Below are 26461 nucleotides of genomic sequence, written 5' to 3'. Positions count from 1 at the left end.
GGGAAAACGTTGAATTGATGATGTAGTTTCAGGGTAATGCCCTGGCGTGGATATGAGCAGCAGAATTCTTCTTTTTTTTTTTTTTTTTTTTTTTTTTTTTTTTTTTTTTTTTGACCAGCGGCACCACGTGCAAATGAGGCGTTGTATGATGTTGGGCAAGTGATTTGCTTATTTTGCGCATTTTTTTCCATGATTAGTTTTACCTCTTTGAGCATGGAATTCTGCTCGGGTGAAGTGATTTCACTCTTCTTCTCCCTCTCTCTTTTGTGTGTGTGTCACTCTCTCTCCCGACTGGTACCTAATATAGATAGATGTACATATGTAATAAAGCTAGCGGCGTTTTCTCTTTTCCTCCCTTTTCGCTTTTTACAGGGGAAAAAAATTCAAGACTTTTGCACAAGCGGAAGAGAAACAGGAACAGATAGTGATGGGAGGATGATTTTTGTCAATGGAAGCGTGGACAGATGAAAATAGGGTTCATGGACTTTGCACCATTCTCAGGGGAGCCTAACGGCCAGGGCTCGGCTCACCGTGAGGTGAGAGGGTTCATGCCTGTCGAAGGTGGAAAGCAACCGAGATGGAACACACACACCCTAGTCGATCTCTGAGTATCTATGCCAAGAACATTCCATGCCGCTGGAAAGCCGTCGATGAATTCGATCAGTTCGATTAGTTCGATTAGTTAGATTAATTTCTTCCGAAAGATTGCGGACAAGAAGGCCTCGGGCTGGAATGGGTCTGGTGTCTTCATCTGGTGTATAGCAAAAAAAAAAAAGGTGACACAACATAAGTGGCACCAAGTATCAAGTACGGAGTGCCAACGGGTCAATTGGTTATTGCATTGCAGCTTGCTGTCATTTCAAGCTACCAAAAACGGGCAGGACCAATCTGGAAATAGGAGCTGCGCATTGACGTCACCACCACACCGTCACACCACCACGCCACCACGCCACCACTTGCCCCGCCCCCTAGTCTGCGGCTGTTATTTAGTTATTTACCTAGCTATTGTGGGTTGTCGAACATGGGATGAAGATGAACGTGGACGGACAACCTCGGCACGGAATACTTAAGGCAAAGAACTCCTGGGCAATCTTCCCATCATCAAACCCCTGTGGCCTCGTCTTTTGTGAATTCCAACAGCTTGCCAAAACTAGACCACTCGAGGAAGTCGACCATAATTTTTGCGTGAGCTTTCTTTCCTTCTTCCCTTCTTCCCTTCTTCCCCTTTTGCTGGGGGGGGGCTCGGGTCATTCAAGGTAGAAAATCCCCTCTTTTCCCCCGCCTTTGTTTCTTTGGGCCAAGCAGCCGAGAGAAGGTGAACCGTGACGTGAACCTGGTGAAGGAAGGCAGGAGCTAGGGTAGGTGGTTCGGCCGGTTCCTTCCTGTCTGCTCGCTCTCCCCCGTCCCCGCAGTCAGTGCGGCGCACAACCTCAACCTCAACCTCAACCTGGTTTGCTCTGCCTGTCTGTGTTCTGGACTGGTCCAAATCTCTTGTACTAAGAGAGCCTGTTACGTTTTGATGACGGCACGAGCGCGAGCCTGTTGCTGCGGGCCATGGCAGATGACTTCAATGTTGTTTTAATTCTGTTTTAATTTCCACTCTGGTGCTTGCCGCAGCTTTTTCTCAGCGTGGCTGGACTCTTGTTGCCCAAGCGGGGGTGTCGGGATTCTGTTCAGTCAACCTGTCCCGTCACAACTGACCCTGGTTTATTTTGCGGAACCCTGGAAATTGATGCAATCCAGTTGACTTGGGAACCAGGCCGACAACAAACTGCACCGCATATTCCGAGTACGGAGCAGTACAACGGGCATCAGTATTCAATCCGTCAAAACTCCGTTTGAATCGCCATCGTCCGCAACAATGACGTCTCCCACAACCTCGACGACCTTGCCGTCGAGAGCGGCTACTGGCATCAGCTCGCATGCTGGCGATGCCGTTCCCGACTTTGACCCTACTACTGTGAGTGTACCTCATGCACCTTTGCTCGGGCATCCAGAGATGCAGACACCTAACAGCTTTGGCCAAGACTGCTGGTTTACTCTCAGAACGTCTGCAGGCATGGAAGCATGCTTGTGGCTACATCGAGGAGTATATCACGGCCGTCGAGAAGATTCACGGCCGTCAAGCAAAAGAGTATGAAAAGGCCCTCAAGGTACGAATTTCGTTTCCCTCGTCGCCAGTAGTCCACCGTTAACGAGCCAACGTTGCCCCCCTTCCCCAGACCATCTCCAATCCCCTCCGCGAGGGTCACCACTTTGATCAGAGCCTCGGCGGCGTGGCCGGCTTCTTCGAGAATATGCGATCCAATACCCAAGCTCAGATCAACACCAACATTGAGACCGAGAAGAGCATCAAAGGCTCCGTCCTACCCATACTCGAGCGTCTGCACAAGGAAATCAAACACAAGGCCAAGGAACTCCACAGCGGAGCTCACAGCAGCGCCAAGGAGGTGGAGAAGCTTCGCAACACCACCCAGAAGCAGATTGAGCTTCTCGGGCAGCAGACTGCCTCGTACGATTCCGCAGGTGGCAAGATCTCCGCCGCCGACGATCCCTACGTCGTCCACCGCGGCGTCATGCACCGCCTCAGCGCCCAGGTCTTGGCCGAGAACAACCACCACAACGACCTGGTTGCGGTCCAGAACAATTTCCAGACGTTTGAGGCCCACATCATTGAAGTCTTCCAGCAAGCCGTGGAAGCCTTCGTCCAGCTCGCCGGTGGCCAGGCCGAAAAGACGCGCGCCCTGTACCAGGACATGCTGGGAACCGTCCAGTGCGTCCCCCTGAACTTTGAGTGGCAGAACTTTACCCAGCGTTGCTCGGACCGCCTCGCCAACCCCAACGACCCTCCTCGCTCCATCGACTCCATCCAGTTCCCCAACATGGACCACGCCGCGACCAAGCCCCTTATCGAGGGTACCCTGGAGCGCAAGTCGCGAAACAAGCTGTCCTGGGGCTACTCGGCAGGTTACTACGTCGTGACCCCCTCCAAGTGGCTGCACGAGTTTAAGGATTCGGATGACCTTCGTCAGAATCCCAAACCCGAGCTGTCTCTGTACCTCCCCGACGCCGTCATCGGCGCCCCCAGCGGCGACAAGTTCAACGTTAAGGGCAAGGATAAGAGCGGTACCGTGAGCTCCAAGCTCACCGGCAGCACCGAGCTCGCGTTCAAGGCGCACACTGCCGAAGATGCCCAGAAATGGTTCCACGTGATCCAACAGGTCTGCGGCGCAACCGGGCCTGCCGAACCACATTCGCCGGGCTCTGCCGGGGAGAATGATGATGATGATGATGCTGACGCTGCTGCTGCTGCTGCTGCCATGGGTGCTTCTGCGCCGTTGCCAGAGAAGAAGAGCAGTCAGCCCGCTGCTGCTGCTGCTGCTGCTGCTGCGCCCGCGCCTGCGGAAGGAGGGCACGGAGCCCAAGAGGCTGGTGTGACTGGCGGCCAAGCGATACCGATGACTCCCATGTTGGACGAGAAGAAGCCTACGGCAGCATGACAAAAACATTTGACGCACGGTTCTGCTAGCTGCGGAGGACGTCGTGAGGAATCTCCTCGTGCCTAATACGGTCGTTTGGGATGGGTGTCTGCGGGCTTTTTGATCCCACCGGTGGAAAGGCGGGAGCCATTCTCTGAAAGAAAAAGTGTCTTTATCGTGTTGTGTGTGTTTGTGTGTATGCCCACAAGACGCACGCACGCACGATTTTGATTACCATTAATGGTTTGAATCTTATTCTTTTTGACCTGATGCAAAACTGGAGCTGGATAGTCTTGATGAATTTGATACCAACTGTTGACCCCGTTACGTTTTACCACCTAGGTCTAGGTGCAGGTGCAGGTGCCTCGGTGACGATGGAATGCAAACTTGCCAGCAAGACGCGCGGCGCCCCAGTCCCGCCGTGTACTGTAGCCAGAACGCGAGGCCTCCGTGTAATGGAAAGCGCTGACACATTGTTGTGTACCCGGGGAAGGGAGCGGGTGATTCCAGGAGAGCATGGGAGTCTCGAGTCTGTATCCGTGCGTCTGTCTGCATGGACGTCTGCCTACTGTAGAAAGGACGTGCGAGTCAAGTAAGTGCCGATAATGCCAGGCATCTCTGCTCGGCATCAGCATCAACATACGCGTCAGTATCAGCGTCAACACATCAACATCAGCTTCGGCACCATGACAGCCGACCATCATCAGCCTATCCGAATAGATTACGCACCGGTGCACCTTGCAAGGGCAGCAGACTCTGGCCTCAGTACAGGTGGATACACGGGGCACAACACGGAGACGCATGCCTTCAAATTCACAGCTAGGACATGAATCACTTGGCTACGGAGACAAATGATCTGCTCGCAAGTCATGTTTGTATTTTGCGTCTTCTCGTCTCTATGCAAAAAGCTAAACAAAATCTGGCCTCGAGGCACCATTCGCTTGTAATCCTCAAAAGACATATCGCTCAATCAGTTGCAAACACTTATCGTACCATGCAATGCGACAACGCGCGTACAACCTGAATCCAGGTTAGCCCAAGGCCACGAGCCCAAAGTGAACCAAGACAAAATAGAGTACGAGGTTTGTGATATCAGGGAAAAGTGCCTTGTCATAGGCGGTGTCATCAATGCATATGGCTAAGTTGACCGTCGTGATATTTGTAGCATCATGCGAACAAGAGGGGTTCTGGCAAATAAGAGAGTTGCAACTTACTACATACAGGCTTTGTGGAGCTTCACGGTCAACTAACATCAGGTCAGCCAAGATTGCCCTACGCCAAATCGCGCGAAACAAACAAAAGTCGGAAACCATCAGGGATCAGAAACAATAGCGGATGGGTTGTCGTCGTAGCCGAAGCTCGGACATATGCTTGTCATTTTCATTCGCGTTCATCAGGCTGGGGACGTGTCCGCATACAGGCAATAATTGACTGACCTACGAATAACGCGGCCTAGCTTCTTGTCAGCAACATGCACGGAAATGGTCTTGCATGAGAGCAGTATGTTGAGGAGCTGTCAGGAAAGCATGAATGGTAAAAAAAAGATGTGTCTGCATCGGAAACCCGAATAAGACTCGTCATCGGTTTCATCAGGAAGGTGGGTAGCAAGGTTTGCAATGTCAATACTTACCACAGACACAAGTGGCAGAGAATTATTGCCGACGCAATTGCCCAAGACACTGCCAGAAAAATGGTTAGGTCTGACTCCAATAGCTCATGGAAAGAATAAGGTGCCGAGAAAGCTGAATCAGTGGGCGAGGTTTTCTAGGCCTGCCGCAAAGTGGCTTTTCTTGCTCATGCGATTTTGTTTCGGAGCCCAGTGCCGCTTCATCATGAAGCAAGGTACACGACGGAGTGCATACGGGTGCAATAGGTACCTTGTCTGTTAATCTGCAGTTACATTAGTTAGTCTGATCCTGTCTGACAAAAGCAACACGGAAGCAATGTTGACGAGGAACAGTCAGAAATAGCCATTTAATATCTTCAGAGAACAGTCTCAGCCGGTAATTTCCAGCGTATATTGATACAAAAGATGATCATCAGGATCTAGGAGGGCAGGGTGTCCAGAGGTCACGTACCACTCGCTCGCTGCTTGATACGGCAGAGCTATTGACATTGTTTCCGAGGGCCATCCACTTGGAGGGTGTTGTGCTAGACTACAATAGATTGTCAGCGACAGATTTTTGATTTTTTTTTTTCTTTTGAACTTTGTAGTGCAGAAGGGGCTTCTCTCGACAGTCACAAAGCAGCTTCTTTCAGACTGACGTGTAATACAGAGTTTTCATTCCAAGTGGTCAAAGACTCTAGTTTGCGGTATATGTTGTCATCAGGAAGAAGAGAGCGGCGGGAGGAGGATGGAGGATGCGAGCCCGGATTTGCAGAGACTTACATTCTAGTCATCGGAAACAATGGTTGGCAAAGGAGCAGAAATTATTTCTGAGGGAAGAAAAATTGGCGCGAACAAAAGTTGTGTGTTGGAGTGGAGAAGGCAGGCTTTGATCACGTAAGCCACATCACGTGCTTTCGTGTCGGGATCGTGAGCTGGGAGACTTTGGTTAGGTCACCGCTGGCTTGGGCAAAAGGTCGCATGCGACGACGATCGATGCCTTTGGCCACGTCAATCTCCCAGTTTCCCGCAAGCAGGTGTTGGGATTGGATCGTCGCAGACCGGATTTCACCATGCCCGAGATTGCAGAAGGTAAAAAAAAAAAAAAGAGAAAAAAACAAACAAAGCAAGATGCATCGTCGTTCGCCCCAAGACGTCCTGGCTAATTGCGCCGTGTCAGTCGCCCGCATTGTCCACTTTCTTCGCCTCCACCTGGTGGGCAAGAGGATCGCGAGCGCATCTGCCGTCGACGACAGCAATGTGTTCGGCAAAGCGGGCACGACAGCGGCCGCCGTCGAGGCCGCACTGACAGACAACAAGGCGAGTTTTCGTGCCCAAACGGCGCCAGCAAGGGCCCACGTCTGACACGGGTTTTTTTTTTTTTTCTTTTTTTTTTTCCCCCTTTGTGCGCAGATTGTTTCCGCCGGGAACCAAGGAAAATACTTCTGGTGAGCCAACTCGAGCGCTTGAGAAACGGGCCAACTGCGTGGGATTCCATGAGTATTCACCGTTCATCTGCGCGGCATAGGATTACGCTGGAAAAGCCGCCACATTTGGTCATGCACTTTGGGATGACAGGCAAGTCTTTGCAGCCGAGCGCTTTTTTTTTTCTTTTTCTTTTTTTTCTCTTCATTTCTTGTTTCTTGCCCCCCCCCCCCCCTTTTACCCCCAGATAATGCCCTGACTGCGATTCAAAGGATGGCTCCATGTCAAGGGAGAAAAGACGGCGTACACAAACTACTACAAAAAGTTGAAAGACGGCGAGCTCGAGCAATGGCCTCCCAAGTACTGGAAATTTCACCTCTCGACCCACGGCAAAGACGCTGCCGAGGCGGCTTTCACGGACGCCCGGCGTTTCGGCCGAGTCCGCCTGGTGGACTGCCCGGGCGCCGATATCCGGAAATATTCCCCGCTGAAGGAAAACGGGCCGGACCCCGTCATCGACACGGACAGATTCACCGAGGAGTTCTTGCGTGGCAAGATGAAATCCCGCCATGTTCCGGTCAAGGCCCTCCTTCTCGACCAAGCCGTCATCAGCGGCATCGGGAACTGGGTCGCCGACGAGACACTGTTTCAAGCCAAGCTCCATCCCGAGCAGTACAGCGACACCTTCGCCGATGTGCAAATCAAGCAACTGTACGAATCCATCAGGCGCGTTTGCCAAACAGCGGTGGACAAGCTGGGGGATTCGGACGAGTTTCCCAAAGACTGGCTTTTCAATTACCGCTGGGGAAAAGGCAGCAAGGGCTCGTCACAGGAGCTTCCCAACGGGGAGAAGCTGGCTTTTATTACTGTTGGTGGCCGGACCAGCTGCTACGCTCCGGGCCTGCAGAAGAAGACAGGGCACGTCGTGCCCGGCGGGAAAGTTGTGGAAATGTCTCCGGAGGAAAAAGGAGCAGACAAGGAAGAAGTGAGGCCCAAGGTCCTACCCAAGATCATGCCCAAGGCAACCGGGACCGGGACACTCAAAGAACCCCCTTCCAAAAAGAGGAAGACGGACAAGGTCAAGAAAGAGAAGGACGAGCTTCCCGGGATAGATGTGACCTCGAACAAAAGGCGATCTACTCGTCTCATAAAAAACTAATTGTTCCTGTCGAGAAATTTAACCCTATATGCGTTTCTATCAAGATTTGATGAACCTGTGTCCTTTTTTTTTTTTTTTTTTTTTTTTTTTTTTTTTTTTTTTTTCTAAATAGAAGAAAAAGCTCAGTTCGGCCGCGTACTAACCTCGAAGCTACACTCGCGAACCTAGTTCATCTATGGCTAAATTTTGCATCCGAGGGCACCCGTTGCCCAACTCTGAGCTCGCGGGTACCCGAGCAAGACGCAACGCAACGTACCAACATAAAACGAAGACTACTTTTTCACTTGCAGGCATTATTAGATGACGCGTGGTGACAGCCTTGTTCCAATGGAGAGACGAGTGCAAAGGTAAACATAAACGGCATTCAAAGGCGCCGCTAGTGCAGGGTATAAAGGCTAAAACCACGCTGCAATTACGCCGCCCGCTATGGTATGTAAATGTGAAGAATAAATGAAAATGGTGAGATGGATCCTTCAGACTTCAACGGCAAATCCGACGGCGTATCGGTAACCGGTGTCATCGAGGTCAAGGGGTATAATGCTGACAAGGTTGCTGAACCGCTGGCCGTTCCTTCGGTAGTTGGTAACTTTCAATTGAATTTCCCTCCGCTCTTGAATGGCATGTCGCATCTGAGAAGACGCCGTTTTGCTGCGAGACTTGGGCCGAGACGCAGACTTGCCTTTTGAGCCGGAGGAAGCTGGTGTTTGGAGAAAGCGGCAGTTTCGACCCATTATCTCCGACTTTGCGTAGCCGGTCAGCTCGCAAAACGCATCACTCGCATAGACGATGGGTTCATCAGGCAGTCCGAGGTCACACAAGACCAGTGCCACAGAGCAATCGATTGGCCCCAACTCTATCTGTGGGTTCGGCCGACCCATCAGACGCAGCTGCTGAGAGTCAGTCGGATGTGATTCGGAGGCGAACAGCCCGAGAAGGCAAAAAAAAAAAAATAAAAAAAAAAAAGGAAAAAAAGAGAGAGAAAAACTGGGCAACTCTCACCAGTATGGCCATCACATCATAGCCACTGGCTGAGTAGAGACCCGGGTAGATGACGGAATCTTGCATGGGTTGCCATCTGCTGCTTGAAACGATATTTGTTTGAGGTTCAATAGGAGCCGTGTCCTCGTCTGGAAATTGATACTATCAAAACCAAGCAAGGCGTGAGTATTTTTTTTTTTTTTTTTTTTTCCCTTTTGAAATGTAACCACTGCAGCGGGGTGATGTGCAAAGAAATCGGGACAAAGGGTTTCCTGAAGCTTACATCCAAGGCGTGGACTTCCCATGGATTCATGGCGAATTCGATTTTCGACCCCATGTCTCCCTGGCTTTTGTTCATACAGAGTAAGAGAAGAGAGGGACTGGGCCCAAGACTTATGTAGGGCAGCTTGGTGCAGCTTCGGACGGGACAAGAGTGTACTAGAGGTTATACTGGATAGCTGTTGCCAGAAAATCGGCTCTCTGAGAATTCCCGAGTATACAATCTGTGTAGAACCGAGAGGCCACGAGAGAATTTGAATGAACTCTGGATTTAAAAGGCTGGGCGGTATCATTCCACATAAAGACATGAAGTCGATGGCTCCACCGACACAGACACGGCGGGGGGGTGTGTTTTTTGTGTTTGTGTGTGTCCGGACTCCTGGGCTCCTGGGATCCTGGGCTCCTTAGCTTCTGGGCTTCTGGGCTCCTGGGCTCCTGGTCGTTTAAAAAATGTGGGCGGACAAACTTGGGTAGGGTCTCATGGCAATGGAAACCCAGATATGTAGAAGCGGGAAAAAGCCCTTGATCGAGGAGCTAAGCTGGGTTGACCGGTGGTACAAAGATCAACTACCGCCCAGGCCAAAGAGTGACGAAGGTGAATCGTGATTCCTGATGTTACACCCCAGCGAGTTTAACTCAACCCCTGCACAACTTGGGCTTGGGGGAGTTGGAAATGGAGACCAGCCAGGGCAACAGGGCAAAATACGTGAAATCTATGGCCAAATGGGGGTAGGATTTGGGTAGTCAGCCAACCAAATTGATACCGTTTATGGACCAAGCGGACAAGACCAAGATCCGCGGCTCCGGTGGTCAATCCTGGGGATCGAGGCGCGGGAAAGCGCATCTGAGGCAAACACCAACTGCAGGGAACGCAGGGGACGCAGGGGACGTACATTCGCAGCGACTCGCCCGCGGCGAAACCTTCTGGGCTCCAAGCCGAAAGTAAAAAGGCTCTGACAAAACAAACGGGTCAGGGGGGGGGGGGGGAGGGGAGAGAAACCGAGGGATCCATCTGGTACTGCACTAGCAGAGCGGTGCGCCGAGGGAGGGACTGGGTGCCCGGGTGAGAGGATAGCAGTGTCCACAGTGGATCAGATTGGGCCGATGGTTGCGGCCGCATCGTCGATGGGCGATCGATGAAAGCTGGGAGCGGTTCCTTTGCGGGATCTGGCTTGACGGTGCAGGTCGACAATTCGCCTGCCGTAGCCTGGCCGCTTCTGGTATTCGCGTGGCACCAACCAGGGCAGCAGGCTCACAACCAAGTGAGGAGCGGTCCGGACGAGTCGATCCGCCGCTGCTACTGTCTTGTCTGGTTCCGGTTGCAATCTCGTCGTCTGGCCCCTTTTGAGGCACGGCATCGCGATCCCGCCTCCTTCTCCCCGCGTAGCGTGCCGCAATCCATGGTGTCTGTTTATGTATGCGCGTGCCACTTCGGCGCTCGTCAGGTGCTGTCGCCGCGACGCAGGCTGATCCCGTTATCCGTAGCCTGTCTTGACGGATCGCGGATCAAGAGTGTTTCGTGGCTCGCCGGGGTCGCCGGCTGCTGGACTAAGTTAGGTAGGCACCTAACGTAGAGGTAGGTAGGTATATCAAACCGGAAATGATGGGATGACGGAATGACGCCTTGCTGCGGCCTTGCGCACTCGGGTTCTAGACCCTTGGGGGGGGGGGGATGGGGACGGAGGCAAACTGGGCATCAGGTAGCGTGATATTTCGTCATTGCTTCTTGGACCAGCCCCGGCGCTCACACCGCGGACGGGAGGATTGCCTCTTTGTTGTTCTTGCTTGCGTGGGAAGATTTGCCCAGATCAGTTTGTGATTTGCGCCGTGACGAGTCACACAGACACACACACACACACACACGCACGCACACGCACACGCACACACACACACACATGGGGGCCTCCGATTGCGTTCCCGTCCGCTCCACGTTCGTTGGCTGGCAGCTGGCGGTTGGCAGCTTGCGGCTGGCGGCTGGCGGCTTCCTCACCACCCCCCGCCCCCCCCCCCCAGCGGTCCCAGCCAGGGCGACAGGCAGTCTCGGCGCGTGTTTTGCAGCGTCAATCTGGAACAGATACGATCAAATGATTTCCGGAATCGCATTGTTTGAATCTCGACAAGGGGGGTGCGCCTCCAGGCTCCAGTCCTCGACAGCAGTCCTCGACAGCCCACGCACGGTTCGGCAGACCGCAAATGACATATCAACCAGCTGCGCGCCACGTGCCGGGGCCTCTACTCCCTACCTACCTACCTTACCTTAGGTAAGGCATGCCTGCCTACTCCGTACTGGCAGGCAGGCTACCGTTGCACAGGCCCGAAGGCTGCAGTCGCACCTTCCTGTCTGCGTCGGGTTTGCGTTCGGGGCCTCTACTCCCTACCTTACCTACCTCTAGGTAGGTACCTTACCTAAGGTAGGTACATTAGGTAGGTATGTACCTTAGGTAAGGGAGTCAGACGAGGTACCTCCAACCTGTCCCGGACTGCACAGCGTGACAAGCACGTGACAAGATCTTTCTCGACCCCATCATCCGACCTCAAATCGACAGCTTGTCTGTCTGGCAAGAAAGGAAAGAAAATGACCAGGTGAAATAATGACACGGACATGACCCTCGCGCGCGCCCAGGCCCCGCGGCGTAGGCAGATGCGAGGGGGAGGGGGGGGGCACAACCACGGGGCCTAAACCGGCCTACACCAGCCTCAACCGGCCCGTCTACAGCCCGACCTTGTGTGGCGTGAGCAATCTGGATGGATCTGGCGCGTTGCCAATGTGTCGCAACCTTTCCGGACGCGTCAAGTTCATTGTCCCAACATCGCCCCTCCTCATCACATAGCTCATTGCATCGCTCATCGCATCGCTCATCGCAAGGCAAGTAGTCGGGCAAACCAAGGCAGGCGTCAATACTCCGTAGTCCATCAGGTAAGTACCACGTACGACTGGTTCGAGGCCAGCGCCTCCGCATCGCTCATCTCACCTGCTGACCACCCGCTTTACAGAGCATACAAAACACACACACACACACGCACACACACGCACATGTCACGGCGCCTTCTCAACCGCGCTCGTCCCTCTGGCAAAGATCCGTCTTCCTTCCGCGCCCCTGCCCCACTGCCCGACTACCAGTCACCGTCATGTCGCCTCAACGACCACGCCCGCCGGGCCCTCGGCGACCTGCTAGACAACCGCGGCACTGCCTCCTACGAGGACCACCTGAAAGCCTCCGTCAGACATCTGGGCCTCGGCGTCGGCGATCTCCACGAGAGGCTGGCCACGCAGCAGGACCGCCTGCGCAACCTTCGCCGGAGACGGCTGGAAAAGGACGCGGACAAGACGGCCGACGAGGAGCGCCTCGAAACTCACCTGGCCCAGCTGCAAGATGACGTCGACGAGCTCACGCGCGACTCCGAGCAGGCCCTGCGAGATGTCATTGACCACCAGGTCGAGGTGCAGCACCACGCGGCCGTGCTCGGCGACCTGTTCGCCAGCGCTTCGACCGCCGCGCCGGCGGGCCGTCCCCGCGCCCGAGAGTCCCGCCGACAGCGCGTCGGCGAAAAGCAAGAGGATGATCCCCCGAACCCCCCGGGGACCATGGACTGGGGCGCCTCCCAAGACGACGCGCACGAGCCTGCGCCCAGCATCGTCGCCGCTTTCCAAGATGCCGTCGCGAAGAAGCAAGCCGAGTACGAGGCTCAGACCCACCACCAGCGGTACGCGTTGCACAACGACTACATTGGCTTCAAGAAGATCTGGCACGATGCAGCAGCCGGCGGAGATGGCACCCCCCTGCCAGACGCGTCGCAGTGGTTCCGCTCCGACGGCAGACCTGTCATGTCGCGACCTGGCGCAAAGAATCGACGGAGCACAATGGGCGACGACGACGACGACGACGACGACGACGACGTTGCTGTTGCCAGGGAATTCCTCAGTCTAAACTGCCCTCTCACGCTGCGGCAGATGGAGGAGCCGTATAGCAATATGAAATGCAAGCACACCTTTGAAAAGTCAGCCATCTTGGACTACTTGTCTGGCGGTGGAACGTCGCAATGCCCACAGACAGGCTGCCATCAGGTGCGTCCGTCAATGCATATGTTTTGAAATAGCACCCCCCCCCCCCCCCCCCGTTTTGCTGCCTCACATGTCCCGCGTGCCTTGGGGCAAAATGCTCAGGGAAATAAAAACCCCAGCTAACTATTGACTCGGCAGGAGGTTTCCAAATCCCGGTTTGACCAGGACTTCTACCTCGACGAAGCCATACTGCGACGCATCAAACGAGCAAAACAGGCGCAACGCGCGACTGACGACATGGACGTCGAGGACAATGACGGACAGGACGACGTTCCTGACGAGTCCCTCGTGTTTGAGAACGAGAGGCGCGTGCGTGAGAGGGAAGCCAAGAAGGAAAGACTGTGAATTGTGAAATCGAGCAAATATGCCGGCTATATAGTCTTGGCGACACGGGGCGACACGGGGCGACACGGAAAGAACTTTGACAGCGGCGGCGACGAGCATTAAAACCCCCAAGATGCCAACTAGTATTGGCACGAAGCAAAAAAAAAGAAAAAAAGAAAAGCTCTCAAAGTCACACCAATGACTCGAAGGACCTACTGACTTCATGACAACAAGAAAACACTCCAAAGTGACGTCCCACGCACGCAGTCGGCTGCAGATCTTCGTACTAACCCAAGGAGCAGTTTCTAGAAAGCTGTCCATCAGGAGGAGCTGTTGCGCCAAAGAAATATCGTTTACCAGGGAAAAGTCAGCCGCATTCATTACATGCCCTCAACCATGCCGCACATGTCGCTTGCATTACCCTCATTTTTCTCCTCTATTCAGTCATTATTTTTTTTTAGAAAAGAAAAAGGAATGAAAAATGAAAAATGAAAACATAAACCCCGGACGGCGCGCTTCGGCATGCCGAGACAGCAGTTCTTGGACCCGCCAATCTAAAACAAACCTACCGCTGTAGGTACAGATGCCAAGGCAACAGCCATGACCCAACTGACAGATCCAAAGCACAAAGCGCTCGCCCTACTACCCGGCGTCTCTGTAGCTGTAAAGACACCCGTGAGGGTCTCTGGTTTGCTCGTGGACTTGCCAACAACTGTCGATGAAGTCGGCTGCGTCGTGGCCAGCGGCCAATCTGCAGACTTGCTGTACAGAATGCCATTGATGACGACACCAGCACCCATGGAAACGAGACTCTGTGCGTCGTTGTCGCACGTATTCGGGAAGGCATGGATGTAGCACGTCGAGGCAGGCGTTGCAGGAAGCGTGTCCACGTGTGAAGCCACCGACAACCCAGACGTGTTGTAAGCTGCCAGATTGATGATTTCGCCGGTGGAGACAGACGTGCCCATCATGATGCGCGCGAATACCTGGAATGCAGTCTCAGGTTGGTACCAGGCTACAGAATGGCCGGCTTGGTATACACGGCTAAAGGATAAATTGCCGTACTGACGAACAACGCCACCGATGTACGAGTCGTTGACGATAATTGGGGCATATCCAGCTGCGGGAAATCGGGAAGCATAGTTGGCGCGGCTCTGGTTCGCGATGGCGAGAGCAACGGCCTCGCCGCCGTACCAGTTGCAGATGTAGTCTCTGTCGCCATAGATGAGACCGATACGGATCCCCCTGTCGAGGAGGTCGGCCAGTCGCTTGATATTGCCACCCCTGGATTGGTCGCCTGTACCCTGGAAGGCCTCGAGCACGGCGTTACTAGCCATGGTGTAGTTGACGGGCGACCCTATGGCCTGGAGAATGTGGCCTTGATTCAGGTAGTCCAGGAATTGCAAAGCTGGGTTGGGGTCGTAGTAAGCGGCAGCCAGGTCATAAGGGCTACGGCCGCTGCTGTAATACGGCTCTTGGATAACCAGACAGGCATTGTTGGCGGCCGCGCACAGCGTGTTCACCTGGGGATTGTTTCCACGGCCCATGGCATCCTGAGCTAACGCGGCGCCGAAGCATTGTCGGAGTTTCTGCTGACAGCCATCAGGCGCACTGAATTTGGCCGAATAGAACTTGGCTGCCCCATCAGCGAGGGCAGCATAACCGTAGGTATTGGTGCTGGCGAAGACGGGGTAGTAGGGAACCTGAATCTCCTGGTCGACACAGCCATTGACGATTCCCAGCGAGCTGAGTTGAACAGCCACGGTGGCGTTGGCGTTTAGCTCCCCCGAAAGTCGTTTGTGATTCTGCTCCTCCCAGGTCTCGGCAAAGAGGGGACCGTATCTTCCGCCATAGCTTTCGGAGAAGATGCTGACGGGTATCGAGGTGTTGGAAGCGTTTTGGTATTGGGGAAAGGTGGTGAGAAAGCCTTGAATGACGTGCCACACAGCAAGAGCTGCGGTTTGTGTCGTGTTGGCGGTGGTGTTTGCGTTGCCGGAGCTAAAAGTTCCGTTCAGGTATACCCAAGGAGAAGCAGAATCTCGTTGCGGAGTGGGCGGCTGTCGTACATTTCCCTTTAGCATATGCAGGGTCCCGTTGGTAGGCTTGTCGTACGAGAAGCCAACGTGGTTGGGCTGTTGACGATTGAACCGCGATTAGCTTTATATTTATTTACTATTTCTTTCCCACGTTCATGGTTCATGTTCTCGGGAAAGCAATGATGATGGAATGGTGGAGATGACGCACCTGATCTATAAACAGCATGTTGGATGCCCGATCCCACCCCCATTCCCGAGCCATGGTCTCATAGCTGTTGAGGCCTTTCTCAATGACTTGACATGGCCCATTCCCAGCAAAGAAGCCAAGCAGGGAGCTTGAACCAGGCCCTCCGTTCAGCCAAATGGTGAGACTGTCGGTTTTTTGGCGCGCTTCGACGAACCAGAAAAAGAGATTGGACGGGAAGGGCGTAGGAAGGTGGACCCAGCCTGTGTACTGCTTCTGTTGGTTGAAGGCGGTTTTGCAGACGCCTTGAGGCTCCTTGTAGGAGATGGTGACATTGCCGTCAGCTGGCGAGCGCACCACTGTCAGGTTCAGGGCCGCGAGGTTGGAGTCTGGAAATTGACCCAGGCATTGGGAGCCTAATGCCACCAGCAGAGCGGCAAGACGCACATGCATGAGGAAGAAGTCGGCGGAGAGCCTCGCTTTGGGCCAAAATTCAAATCATAGCAAAAAAGAGGTGCGACGGTTGGGCTGCCAGAAGTCATGCATGAAAACTGTTGTCCTCGGAAGGAGCTTGGTCAGACAATGCACGGGTCGTGCGTGCTGTGATATGCTATGCGGCCGTCGTGTGCTCGAGTTCGGCGGCAACAAGGGCCAGGATGATGTGATGGAGCGAGCGATGGAGCGAGCGACGAAACTTCCCTCCAGAGGGAAGCAGGATTGAAGCAGGATGCAAAGAGAGTTGTTGAAGGAAAGGCGAGAGAAGTCGGAAGTTTGCTGATGGAGGTTGGGAGGGAAGAGGTCTGGTTGAAACATGACGAATGGCACAAATAGGTACAGTACAGTGCAGTACAGTACAGTATGGTGTCAATCGCCCTTGTATTGCGTGCGGACACCGTGCGGACATGTGGCATGTGGCATGTGGCATGTGCCTCTCTGTACGGATACAAAGCCCTCAATTCAATTCAATGTCAATTGATTGACCTCTTGTCACTGGTGCCGCTCCCAGATCTCCGTCATTCCTGGCGAAATCGACATGGATTCTTATTACTAACAGCCTTACCGTTACACGTTTGGTCAACTTGACATTACCACCAGCGTCAGGACCGGCGGCGGGATGCAGCAGTGCAGCGCAATACTGTTGGACTGCATGCCACGGGGTACTGAGCTTGGTCTTTGATCTTCTTCTTCCCCCCTAGGTATGTACATGTATGCAGCCGGCTTGATATGGGTTGATGAAAAGAAATATATACATAATACATATATGGGGATATAATATACACCAGACACCGGACCGACTGGCCATAAGGAAAGCGGGCAAAAAAAGAAAAAAAGGAAGAAAAAAGAAAAAGAAAGAAAGAAAGAAGGAAGGAAAAAAAGACCTAGTTGCTCCGTCTCACGGCAAAAAAGTAGTTGCCAACCTTTTCGCCTCCGCGAACCTCGCGCCAGCCCAGCCCGGGAATGTACATGACGCCCATGACTCTGGGGCTATCCCAGCCCTTGCCCAGGAAGAACCGCCGCAGTTCCTCCTGGTTGATGTACTTGTTCCAGTCGTGGGTTCCCGGGGGAACGATTCGCAAAAGATGCTCGGCCACCAGGTTGGTCGTGAGCCAGCTCGTCCACGTCCTGGCAATGGTGCTCATGACCAGCCAGCCGCCGGGCTTGACGAAGGGCTGAATCCTTTGCAGGAACGGGCCCGGCTCGTCCACGTGCTCAATCACCTCGAACAAGCTGACGAGGTCGTACCGGTCGCCGTCACGCTGGGGAACCGGCAGCTGCTCGATGGAGCTCTGTCTGTACAGGAGCTTGCCGCGCAGCGACGGGTCCTTGTTCGCGTGGGCTCTCGCCACGGCCAGGACGGAGGGGCTCGGGTCGATGGCCGTCACCGTCCTTGTCGTGGGCAGCCGCGCGGCGCTTTCGGCAAAGATGCCGCCTCCGCAGCCGACGTCGAGGTAGGTGAGGGAGGCGTCGCGCAGGTTGGAGGCGCGGGTCTCGGGCTGGGACTGCAGGCAGCCGCGGATGAAGTCTTGCCTGACGGGATTCATCAGGTGCAGGAGCCTGGAGGACCCGTGCGGATCCCACCACTCGGAGGCGAGGGCATTGAAGTGCGAGACCTCCTGGGGGTTGACGGAAGAAAACGTCGAGCGGGAGCGGCGGATCGGCGGGCCCCGGCGGCTTTGCGTCGGCGAAGCAGCCACCCAGCCAGGCCGGCTTGTGCTTGACGATGCCAAGGCGCGACAGCGACAGGCTGTCCTTGGATGGGGCAGCATTCTTTTTGCTCTTGGGGCGATGGGAGAGCGGTGCCGCGAGCCCAGCCTGTCTTGGTAGAGCTGGTAGGACCTTGGAAAGGAGTCGGCATAGCGCGTCCGGCACGGTGACGCTGGGGGGGTTTCTTTGGTTTTTTCCCGGATTTTTTATGGCGTTTTGCTAGGCTTCCCATTATCCACCCAGCAATTCAAGTTATTCCACCCGGATTCATCACCTGATCGGCCCCACTTTCCCTCGACTTTGGCAGGTGCTTGTGTCCTCCCCCTGCCTGTTGAATGTCAAATGCCAACGGTGGGATTCGGATTCGAGGCTAGGCTAGCCGCGGCAACAAGAGGGCAGGAGCACCCCGCCCTGCCTGTGCCTGCCCTGCCGGTGCCGCCCTGCCATCATGGCTCGTGGCGGCCTCGTGTAGTACATATGTACCTAAGGTATGTACGTATAATAATGTTTTTAGCTTCGTACCCGCCAATCCACAACCCCGCCGTCAGCAAGTCAGTCCTACGACTATGTCTGCATCAGGAAGGCGAGCGCAACTGACTTCTCTCCCGCAATCCTCATCCAGTCCTTCCTGGATCTGTCCAATCCTCAACTTCTGGCGACTCCCTACCTCCCTCTTGAGCCTTTGCCATTCCCTTTCCACACAGCCGCACCGATTACGACGACCGCGACGACCGCGACGACTTCGTACCCCCCCGGCATACCGATACGTCGTTCCAGAGGGAGTCAGTCGCTCTGGGCACCTTCAAGTCTCAGAAGACAGACAGACTGCCATCTCAGCAAGGCGAGGACAAAGAGAAACAAGCACCTCGAGCTTCAAGTCGCGAGCAGCCTCTCTGACTTAGACTATCTGCATTCCCTTCCCTCGGCCTCTGGACTTGTTGCCTTCAGAACCCGCGGTTCGGGAGCCAAACCCTCGTTGCCAGCCCGCAAGCCGAGAAGAACATCGCGTGTTTTAACCCTTGTCAGCACCCCGAAATCCAAGCCGAATCATGCCAGCGTCCACCATACCCGCCAGTCAATTCGACTCGATCCCTGACACCATCGAAGCCTTTCGTACGTAAATCCCACACCTGCCCATTCTTTCTCTACTTCCCCCTTCTTCTCTCCTCTGATGTCTCATGCGGACAAAGTTGACCAGTCTCTCTTTTTTCCCCTTTACCTTTCCCCCCTTCCCCAGGCCGAGGCGAGTTCATCCTCGTTCTGGACGATCCCGGCCGCGAAAATGAAGCCGACTTGATCATTGCCGCCGAGGACGTCACCACCGAGCAGATGGCCTGGATGGTTCGCTACTCTTCCGGCCTCATCTGCGCGCCCATCATGCCCTCCCGCGCCGACGCTCTCGAGCTGCCCGTCATGGTGTCCGCGAGCCAAGATGCCCGCGGCACGGCCTACACCGTCTCCGTGGATGCCGCTCACGACTCCGTCACCACCGGCATTAGCGCCCACGACCGAGCCCTCTGCTGTCGCTTCCTCGCCGATCCGCGATCCACCGCTGCCAGCTTCATCCGCCCCGGCCACATCCTACCGTTGCGCGCTGCTCCCGGCGGAGTCCGCCAGCGGGTTGGGCATACCGAGGCTGCCGTTGAGTTCTGCCGCCTGGCTGGTAAAAATCCCGCCGCTGCCATTGCTGAGCTCGTCGAGGACGGCGAGCCGACGCCTGGCCAGGCCCTCATTACTCGCGCGGGCATGATGAGGGGCGAGGCAAATATCGCCTTTGCCAGAAAGTGGGGACTCAAGGTTTGCACTATTGCGGATCTTGTCGCACATGTCGAGAAGACAGAGGGCAAGATTGAGCTCAATGGTGCATAAACGGAACAAAACTGGCGCCTAGCAAAATACTCTACACAAAAAAAAACATCAAGAAACAACAAAAGCAAATGAAAGAGAGACTTGATCAAGAAAAAAAAGAAAGAAGAAGAAGAAGAAGAAGCAACTCGGGACAGAACAAGAGGGGGAGATGGTTCGCGGCTTGGACGCAGTGAGCCGCGTCTGCGTTCCCCCTTTGACTCTGGACTTGGAGCTACACAGCAGGTGCTGGCTGTCGCTGCAAGATTGGTTGGTTGCGCGCGCGCTTGGGATTCTAAAGGCGAAATGAAAAGCACTTCTCACACCATCTGTACCATCTACATCTACTCTTGCTGCTGTCTCTGGTTCTGGTTCTGGTTCTGGTTCTGGTTGGACATCCTGCCGGTATCTGCACGCGCAACATGTAACATCGGGAATCCCTTTTCTCTGATTTGGATATAAATACTGTTGGGTTCGCGTCACCTTTTTACTACGACGCATCGGCTGAACCCCTCCGTGTATACTAGTTCTGACTGATTGTGAGCAGACGGACGATTCTGAACTGTCCACACCGGGGACTTGGCTCTTTCCAGAATTGAGGCTGCGGCTGTTGACAACAAGCGCATATCATTTCCGGCGAGTTGCAAAAAAAAAAAGAGAAAAAGGGGGAGAAGAAAAAGCATAATACCTATGCTATAGAACAGTGTTATCATTAAAATTACACTAGGGTGCCATATATAGACTTGTCTAGTACTTTTACTGACTTGACCCCCCCGTGGCTGGGGGGAAACCCTTTCCCACTAGACTTATTCCTATTATAATTAGTCGCATATACATGGAGAATATAGTAGAAATAAGCATGGTAAGAAAGGCTTCCCCCCCAACACTCGGGTTTTTCCTTTCCAGAATCAGCAGCAGAGGTTCCAGAAAGGGGGCTATATGCAGCCCTTTGCTGTCGTTTAATACTAATACTGATAATATAATGAAGGGGGGGAAAATGGAAGGAAAACCCAAAGCAGGCGCGTTCAAGCCGTCGCCAGCCCCCCCCCCCCCCCCACCTATGCCATAAAATCGTCCTCCAGACTGCCTCGTGCTGTAGCAGGCGCCGAGCTCAAGCTCATCTCGGCTGCCTTTTGCAAGAAATCCTGATGCCCACCCGCATCCCCGGCTTCCTTGCGTCCCTCGGGCGGGGCCGTGCTCGACCGCACCTGCACCTTGACGTCGCCGTCGATCCCGTCGATTTTCAGCGTCGACACCGTAGCTCCGCCAGGCGGGGGCGGCTTCAGACTCGGCTGCGGTGTCATGCTGACCAGCTCCCGGAAGAAGTTGTTGGCCGCCTCGCACCCGTCCAGTAGCCACTTGAGGCAGATCGTGACGCGCTCCTTGGCGAAGGGATTGTGGTCGTCGTAGGCGCAGCTGTTGAGCAGTGGGACTATGCCGTTGTGCTTCACCATTTGGGTCTGGACGAGGGCGTTGCCGGGGCTGCTCTGACCCGCCGGCGGCTGCAGAAGCGTTGCAAGGATGGTGAAGATTTGCCCCTTGACACCGGGCCAGGGGAATTTGTGTGCGGCGTCTTGGATTGGTGGCGGAGGGGAAGAAGGCGACGGGCTGATAGTCTCCGTGGCGTAGGGACGCTCAATCATTGGATTGCTGCCGCTGCCGCTGCCGCTGCCGCCGCTGCCGGTGCCGTTGCTGTTGCTGTTGCTGTTGCTGTTGCTGTTGCTGTTGGCTGTTTCTGGTTTTGGTGGCGATCGCCTAGGTAGTTCTACAAGAGGCTTTTTGGCAACGCCTGCCTCCAGGCCGCTCAGAATGGTGACGAGGTCGTACACAACCTCCCATTCAATCAGCTGGCAACGCGTGTCGGGGATTTCGGCTACAGTCGTGAGAAAGTCCAGATATTGGGCCAGGCCATCCTTGGCTCGCTCCATGTCCCAGCTGTCAACCGGGAACTCCGCCGGATCGCCCTTTTCCTCGCGGATCTGAGCCTGCAGATGCATGAGGGCAGCACATTCTGGCACGATCCGGGTGCGGAAAAAGCTGTAAAAGAAGTGAACGAGCTTGACGTCTCGGGACGAGTCCTTTTCCGGAGACGCGGTGCTGCTGTTGCTGACGCTTGCGTTGCCGCCGTGGGCTCTGCCGCTCGCGCTTTGCTCTTGGGCAGCTGCCGAGGATGGAAGGCCATTGTTGCTGCCGGTACTCCCTCTGGCGCGGAACATGTGGCTGACCAGCCGCAAGAGAACGGTCTGGGCTGGCGACATGATGTCCTTGGGGATGCGGAGCGAGTTCCAGGCATACGGAATCAAGGCGCTGTGGTGAAGAGCCTCGACGATTTGAGTCGTGACTTGGAAAATTAACGATTGCTCGTCCTTGTCCCACACGGCTATGAAGACGAGGAGTTCCCTCAGCAGGCTCTTGCCGCACTCCAGGGCGAGAAACATCCTGCATCGTGTTTTCTGCAGGTTTTCCCCGGCGCGCGTCAGCCCGGAGCCGGCGTTATCCAGAATGCATGACTTTACAATCATGTGCAGAGCTTCAATCTGTTTGGGATCCAGTATGTTGGGGACTTCGGTGAGGAGGCCAGTCAACGGTCCATCGCCGTACGATTCGTCATCGTCAGCATCCTCGTCATCAATGTCGTCTACATAGTCATGACCATAGTTGTGGTTGTGATCGTGGCGATGGTGGTGGTGGTGGTGGTGGTGGTGGTGGTGATGGTGGTGCTGTTGATGATGCTCACATTCGGCATCATCACTATGCTCGTGGTCGTGGTCGTGGTCGTGGTCGTGGTCGTGGTCGTGCTCATGCTGCTCATGTCCGTGTTCGCAATCGTGCCCCTGTTCGTCACATCCGTCGTTCTCGTCGTCATGGTGGTGGCACTCGAAGCATTCAGGACAGTGATGACAATGCTCTTGGTCTGACAGCTCGCCATCCGCCACGTCGGGTGGCGGCGAGTGTCCGCCTCGATATGAATGAGCGTAGCGATGTATCAGGCTTGCCTTGCACTGATCAGCTCGAGATTGCGCATACTCGATAGTAGGCATGCTGACGGTCCACTCCTCGTAGTTCGGATCGCGGGCTCGGAGCCACCAAGTATCAATCTCTCTTGAAACCCGGCCGTAGGCTCTATCTTGCTCAAACTTGTCCGTCTCGTCAGGTTTCCAAACGGGGTTGAGCCTGTCCCCGCCTTGGTCCACGTCATCAGGCATATTGACAGAGCCCTCGGGCAACCAGTTCCAAGCAAGCGGCCGGATCGGTGCTAGGTTTCCAGGCGGCTTGTCGGCATGATTTTGCGCATAGTCTCTGAGCAGTTTCCGGGCCGTGTCGCACATTCTCGAGTTTCGATCAAGCCAGTGCTGAACCTGTTGTTTGGCCACATCTGCTCGAAAGCCTATGGCATCGCCTGCGCCCTCTACGTGGCTTCCAAACGCATTTTCGTCTTCGTCGAATAATACGTCGAACCAGAAGGACATTTTGTTGCGGTCATGCTTGGCTGTCCAGTTGTGCGCTTGCTGTAGCGAGGTGACGAGCAGTTTTTTGTCTAGACGTCACCGTCAGCCCAAAGGCCGAAAAAAAAAAAAAAAAAAAAAAAAAAAAAAAAAAAAAAAAACGAAAGAGAGAGAGAGAGAGACAAAAGGCGTAAAAAAAAAAGAAAAAAAAAAGACTCTTCCAAACGACGACGTCGACGACAACGTCAGGGAAACCCTGCTGCTACTCACATAACTCCGTAACATCAGCCAGCTTCAGCCTCTGTGTTTCATCCAGGATCTCTCCGTCGTAGCCCTTGCTCGTAACGTTGGCACAGAGAATGATGGTCTGATAAACCATCTGGTCAAAATGCACAGCTGCGCATATATCCTGGGGCACGTCGGGTTCGGCGTTGACCAGCAAGTTCCTCGCAATATGCATCAGCTTGATCAGGGTCCCTAGATCCTCCTTGATGGAGGAGTAGTTCATGACTATCAGTGCTGTGCTTTCTTGAGGACTGACGCCCTTTTCAGGATCGTTCAGGCTGGACAGAGGCCCCACGGACCGGGTGGTCAAGCTCGGTATGGCTGCTGCAAATATCCTGGTAAGCCATATCCAGATGGCTACATTGCGGGATAGAGCCTCTCTTTTGGCATGTCGGTGAAGGGTCAGCCAATCATGCCGCCGCAGGTTTCGAAGTGGCGAAAAAATCAGGAGCGGATGGGGGACGCCTACCGAGATGTCCGGAGAGTGTGCGTCTTTTCCAGGGTCTTTGAAATCATGGAGTTCACGCGAGCGGCGGTCTGCGGGCCCATGGGAGGAGATAGGGTGAAATGGCCCTCGATGCAGATGAGAGCTGCGGAGAAGCATCGCTCTTCAATGGACTCGCCGTGGTTTTCGGATTCGTTGGGTTTGGAGAGCGCCGCGTAGTCCGATAGCTGAGTCATGTTTGCGTCGCGCCGGACCAGCAGCTGGAGCTGGTCCTGGTATCTGGCGGCAGTGTCAGGTGCAGTTGATGGCCAGAGGTCGAAGCTGCGACTTGTGTTGTTGTTGTTGTTATTGGATGGTTTGGTGCTTGGTTGCTTGGCTGGGTTCGGGTGAGCCTGGCGATTTCAACGTTTGCACTGCTCGCCAAAATTTCTAGTGGGGCTGAACCCGGCTTTTACCACCGAAGGGCACCTGTTCAAGACAGTGCGAGTAAGGTCAGGTCAGGTCAGGTAGCTACATGTAGGTAGGTACCTGACAGTGCCAGGCACCTCATGGCCTACCTGGCTAGCTACACCTTCCTTATCGATAGTGCCGTGGATAATGGCGGGGCACCGGCCTGAACCGCCCGCCGCCGCATCACGACAATGGACTTTTTCAAGTCTTCAAATCCAGAACTTGCAAGGACCAGCCCCGCGCTCCCAACCTTGATTCTTCTTTACCCTCAAGGCCCCCTCTCATATCCTTCTCGTATCCAATCTGCTCAGCCATGTCCAGTCTCCCTACCACGTTTGACCGTACAGTTTCGCTCCAGCTTCTCAAGGCTCGCCCAGCCTCCCCCGTCGTCGCCAGAGTCGACGTGCTGACCTGACGTTCTTCTCCCCCCATTTCCCCCAAACAGAGCCAGTTCACATCGCCGTCATCGGCGGCACCGGTCTAGCGCATCTCGAAGGGTACGAGCCCATCGCCGAGCTCAACCCCATCACGCCATGGGGTCCTCCAGCCTCTCCCATCCGCATCCTCTCCCACAACGGTGTCAACATCGCCTTTCTCGCCAGACACGGTCTCCACCACCAGTTCGCGCCGCACGAGGTTCCCAACCGAGCAAACATCTCGGCCCTTCGTCGCATTGGCGTACGGTGCGTCATTGCCTTTTCGGCCGTCGGCTCCCTGCAGGAGGACATCAAGCCCATGGACTTTGTGGTCCCAGACCAGGTGATTGACCGTACCAAGGGCGTTCGGCCGTTCACCTTTTTCGAAAAGGGCGTGGTGGGCCACGTCGGCTTTGCCGATCCCTTCGATGCGGGCTTGGCCGCTGTGGTGAAGCGCTGCGCTCAAAGCATGGAGGGCGACGGCGTTGTTTTGCACGAAAAGGGAACAGTCGTAGTCATGGGTATGGGCACCCCATCCCCACTCGTTCTTCTCTCTCGACTTGGCTTTTATAACACGTACATGTATTGTACATGTTGCAATGTATTTCGTTTGCCTCTCCTTTCTTTGCACGTGCTGCTGACGCATGGCCATGGCAGAGGGCCCCCAGTTTTCCAGCCGTGCCGAGTCGCACATGTACCGATCTTGGGGCGGTTCCGTCATCAACATGTCCACCCTCCCAGAGGCCAAGCTGGCGCGCGAGGCGGAGCTGTCCTACCAGGTCATCGCCATGGCCACCGACTACGACTGCTGGCACTCCTCGGAGGATGTCAACGTCGAAATGGTCATGAAGCACATGCAAGCAAACGGACAGAACGCCAGGCGTCTTGTTGGCGCCGTGCTGGACCAGCTCAGCCAGATTGAACACGGCGACCTGGTCATGGCCAAGCACTGGGAAGGGTATGCCCAAGGCGGATTGAAGTTTATGACCAAGCCCCAAGGCAGGGACCCCGAGGCCATGAAGAGAGTGGAGTACCTGTTCCCCGGCATCTGGCAGTCATAGAACGCCAAGGGGGGGGAAAAAAAATCAAGGTATCGGGTTACAACGCTTATAGAAACGGCATGGAGCCGTCATGGAAAAAGATGGGGAATTCCTGCTTGCTTGCTTGCTTGCTTTTCTCCTCTTTTTCCTTGATTTCTTTTTTTTGTTTTCCGCGTTTCCCTACCTGAGCCTAGACTTGTAGTTTCAGCAAAAGTCGGCGTTTAGAAGCTGACCAGCACGGCGCGGGTTCTCTGCTTCCACCCAACATACCAAACATGGCATCAAGACCGCCACCACATGCGTCACGTCACCTCCGTCGTCGACGTCGACATGCAGTGCGCCGATGCGCGAAAAGAGATAGTCGTGCGAATCCAGCTTTTCTCAGCACCATGTGCGCACTTGTCTACCCGCAGACGATGGACGATGGAGGTCTGCTCCCACGGGTTGCGCGAGCCAAACCAGACTTTTTTTTTTTTTTTTTTTTTTTTTTTTTTTTTTTTTTTTTTTTTTTTTTTTCCGGTTCCTTGCACTCAACATGCCCATGCCGCCCTGAACTTTGAACTTGAGTTGGCCGTCTTTCGTTTCACGGATTTATTTTTTTTTCTAAGCATGTACCGCGTAACCCCCGCCGCCGGAATCGCTGCAGAGGCACACATGTTTCACGTGCTGCTGCGAGTCTGTGACTCGCTTCTTCTCCGGGTCTCTGGCACCCCTCTGCCGGGGTCAACTTTCTGTGTCCTCCCGGGGGGTTGCGCAACCTGGCCTGGCTGATCGCCTCCTCATCTGCCGCAACTGA

The 26461-nt window shown here is 54.6% G+C and overlaps 10 protein-coding genes across 10 annotated transcripts; 5 read left to right on the top strand and 5 right to left on the bottom strand.

The window, feature by feature from the left end:
• Nucleotides 1–1861: 1861 nt before the first annotated feature.
• UV8b_00504 (uncharacterized protein) lies at nucleotides 1862–3500 on the top strand (the record flags this gene model as incomplete). Its single annotated transcript, XM_043138002.1, has 3 exons — nucleotides 1862–1960; nucleotides 2028–2153; nucleotides 2223–3500. The coding sequence occupies 3 exons, from the start codon at nucleotides 1862–1864 to the stop codon at nucleotides 3498–3500; spliced, it is 1503 nt and encodes a 500-aa protein (XP_042993936.1).
• Nucleotides 3501–4463: 963 nt separating this feature from the next.
• UV8b_00503 (uncharacterized protein) lies at nucleotides 4464–5879 on the bottom strand (the record flags this gene model as incomplete). The annotated part of the gene is made up of 7 exons (XM_043138001.1): nucleotides 4464–4499; nucleotides 4694–4725; nucleotides 4916–4931; nucleotides 5110–5158; nucleotides 5357–5361; nucleotides 5554–5635; nucleotides 5869–5879. The coding sequence occupies 7 exons, from the start codon at nucleotides 5877–5879 to the stop codon at nucleotides 4464–4466; spliced, it is 231 nt and encodes a 76-aa protein (XP_042993935.1).
• Nucleotides 5880–6158: 279 nt separating this feature from the next.
• UV8b_00502 (uncharacterized protein) lies at nucleotides 6159–7669 on the top strand (the record flags this gene model as incomplete). Its single annotated transcript, XM_043138000.1, has 5 exons — nucleotides 6159–6177; nucleotides 6266–6405; nucleotides 6499–6533; nucleotides 6614–6663; nucleotides 6783–7669. 5 exons carry the CDS (start codon nucleotides 6159–6161, stop codon nucleotides 7667–7669), a joined length of 1131 nt encoding a protein of 376 aa, XP_042993934.1.
• A 473-nt stretch (nucleotides 7670–8142) lies between these two features.
• On the bottom strand, nucleotides 8143–8984 carry UV8b_00501 (uncharacterized protein; the record flags this gene model as incomplete). Its single annotated transcript, XM_043137999.1, has 3 exons — nucleotides 8143–8556; nucleotides 8669–8809; nucleotides 8931–8984. 3 exons carry the CDS (start codon nucleotides 8982–8984, stop codon nucleotides 8143–8145), a joined length of 609 nt encoding a protein of 202 aa, XP_042993933.1.
• A 2976-nt stretch (nucleotides 8985–11960) lies between these two features.
• On the top strand, nucleotides 11961–13334 carry UV8b_00500 (uncharacterized protein; the record flags this gene model as incomplete). Its single annotated transcript, XM_043137998.1, has 2 exons — nucleotides 11961–12992; nucleotides 13128–13334. 2 exons carry the CDS (start codon nucleotides 11961–11963, stop codon nucleotides 13332–13334), a joined length of 1239 nt encoding a protein of 412 aa, XP_042993932.1.
• A 533-nt stretch (nucleotides 13335–13867) lies between these two features.
• Nucleotides 13868–15986, bottom strand: UV8b_00499 (uncharacterized protein; the record flags this gene model as incomplete). The annotated part of the gene is made up of 2 exons (XM_043137997.1): nucleotides 13868–15445; nucleotides 15558–15986. 2 exons carry the CDS (start codon nucleotides 15984–15986, stop codon nucleotides 13868–13870), a joined length of 2007 nt encoding a protein of 668 aa, XP_042993931.1.
• A 926-nt stretch (nucleotides 15987–16912) lies between these two features.
• On the bottom strand, nucleotides 16913–17800 carry UV8b_00498 (uncharacterized protein; the record flags this gene model as incomplete). The annotated part of the gene is made up of 1 exon (XM_043137996.1): nucleotides 16913–17800. The coding sequence occupies one exon, from the start codon at nucleotides 17798–17800 to the stop codon at nucleotides 16913–16915; it is 888 nt and encodes a 295-aa protein (XP_042993930.1).
• Nucleotides 17801–18787: 987 nt separating this feature from the next.
• On the top strand, nucleotides 18788–19607 carry UV8b_00497 (uncharacterized protein; the record flags this gene model as incomplete). The annotated part of the gene is made up of 2 exons (XM_043137995.1): nucleotides 18788–18851; nucleotides 18976–19607. The coding sequence occupies 2 exons, from the start codon at nucleotides 18788–18790 to the stop codon at nucleotides 19605–19607; spliced, it is 696 nt and encodes a 231-aa protein (XP_042993929.1).
• Nucleotides 19608–20641: 1034 nt separating this feature from the next.
• Nucleotides 20642–23995, bottom strand: UV8b_00496 (uncharacterized protein; the record flags this gene model as incomplete). Its single annotated transcript, XM_043137994.1, has 3 exons — nucleotides 20642–23121; nucleotides 23300–23694; nucleotides 23784–23995. 3 exons carry the CDS (start codon nucleotides 23993–23995, stop codon nucleotides 20642–20644), a joined length of 3087 nt encoding a protein of 1028 aa, XP_042993928.1.
• Nucleotides 23996–24522: 527 nt separating this feature from the next.
• On the top strand, nucleotides 24523–25686 carry UV8b_00495 (uncharacterized protein; the record flags this gene model as incomplete). The annotated part of the gene is made up of 3 exons (XM_043137993.1): nucleotides 24523–24550; nucleotides 24655–25146; nucleotides 25283–25686. 3 exons carry the CDS (start codon nucleotides 24523–24525, stop codon nucleotides 25684–25686), a joined length of 924 nt encoding a protein of 307 aa, XP_042993927.1.
• Between the last annotated feature and the right edge of the window lie 775 nt (nucleotides 25687–26461).

The sequence above is a fragment of the Ustilaginoidea virens genome, chromosome 1 (assembly GCF_000687475.1).
Source record: "Ustilaginoidea virens chromosome 1, complete sequence".
In the NCBI taxonomy this organism is placed as follows: Eukaryota; Fungi; Ascomycota; class Sordariomycetes; order Hypocreales; family Clavicipitaceae; genus Ustilaginoidea; species Ustilaginoidea virens.
Note: the sequence above shows the minus strand (reverse complement) of the source record. Positions and strands in the feature narration are given on the sequence as shown.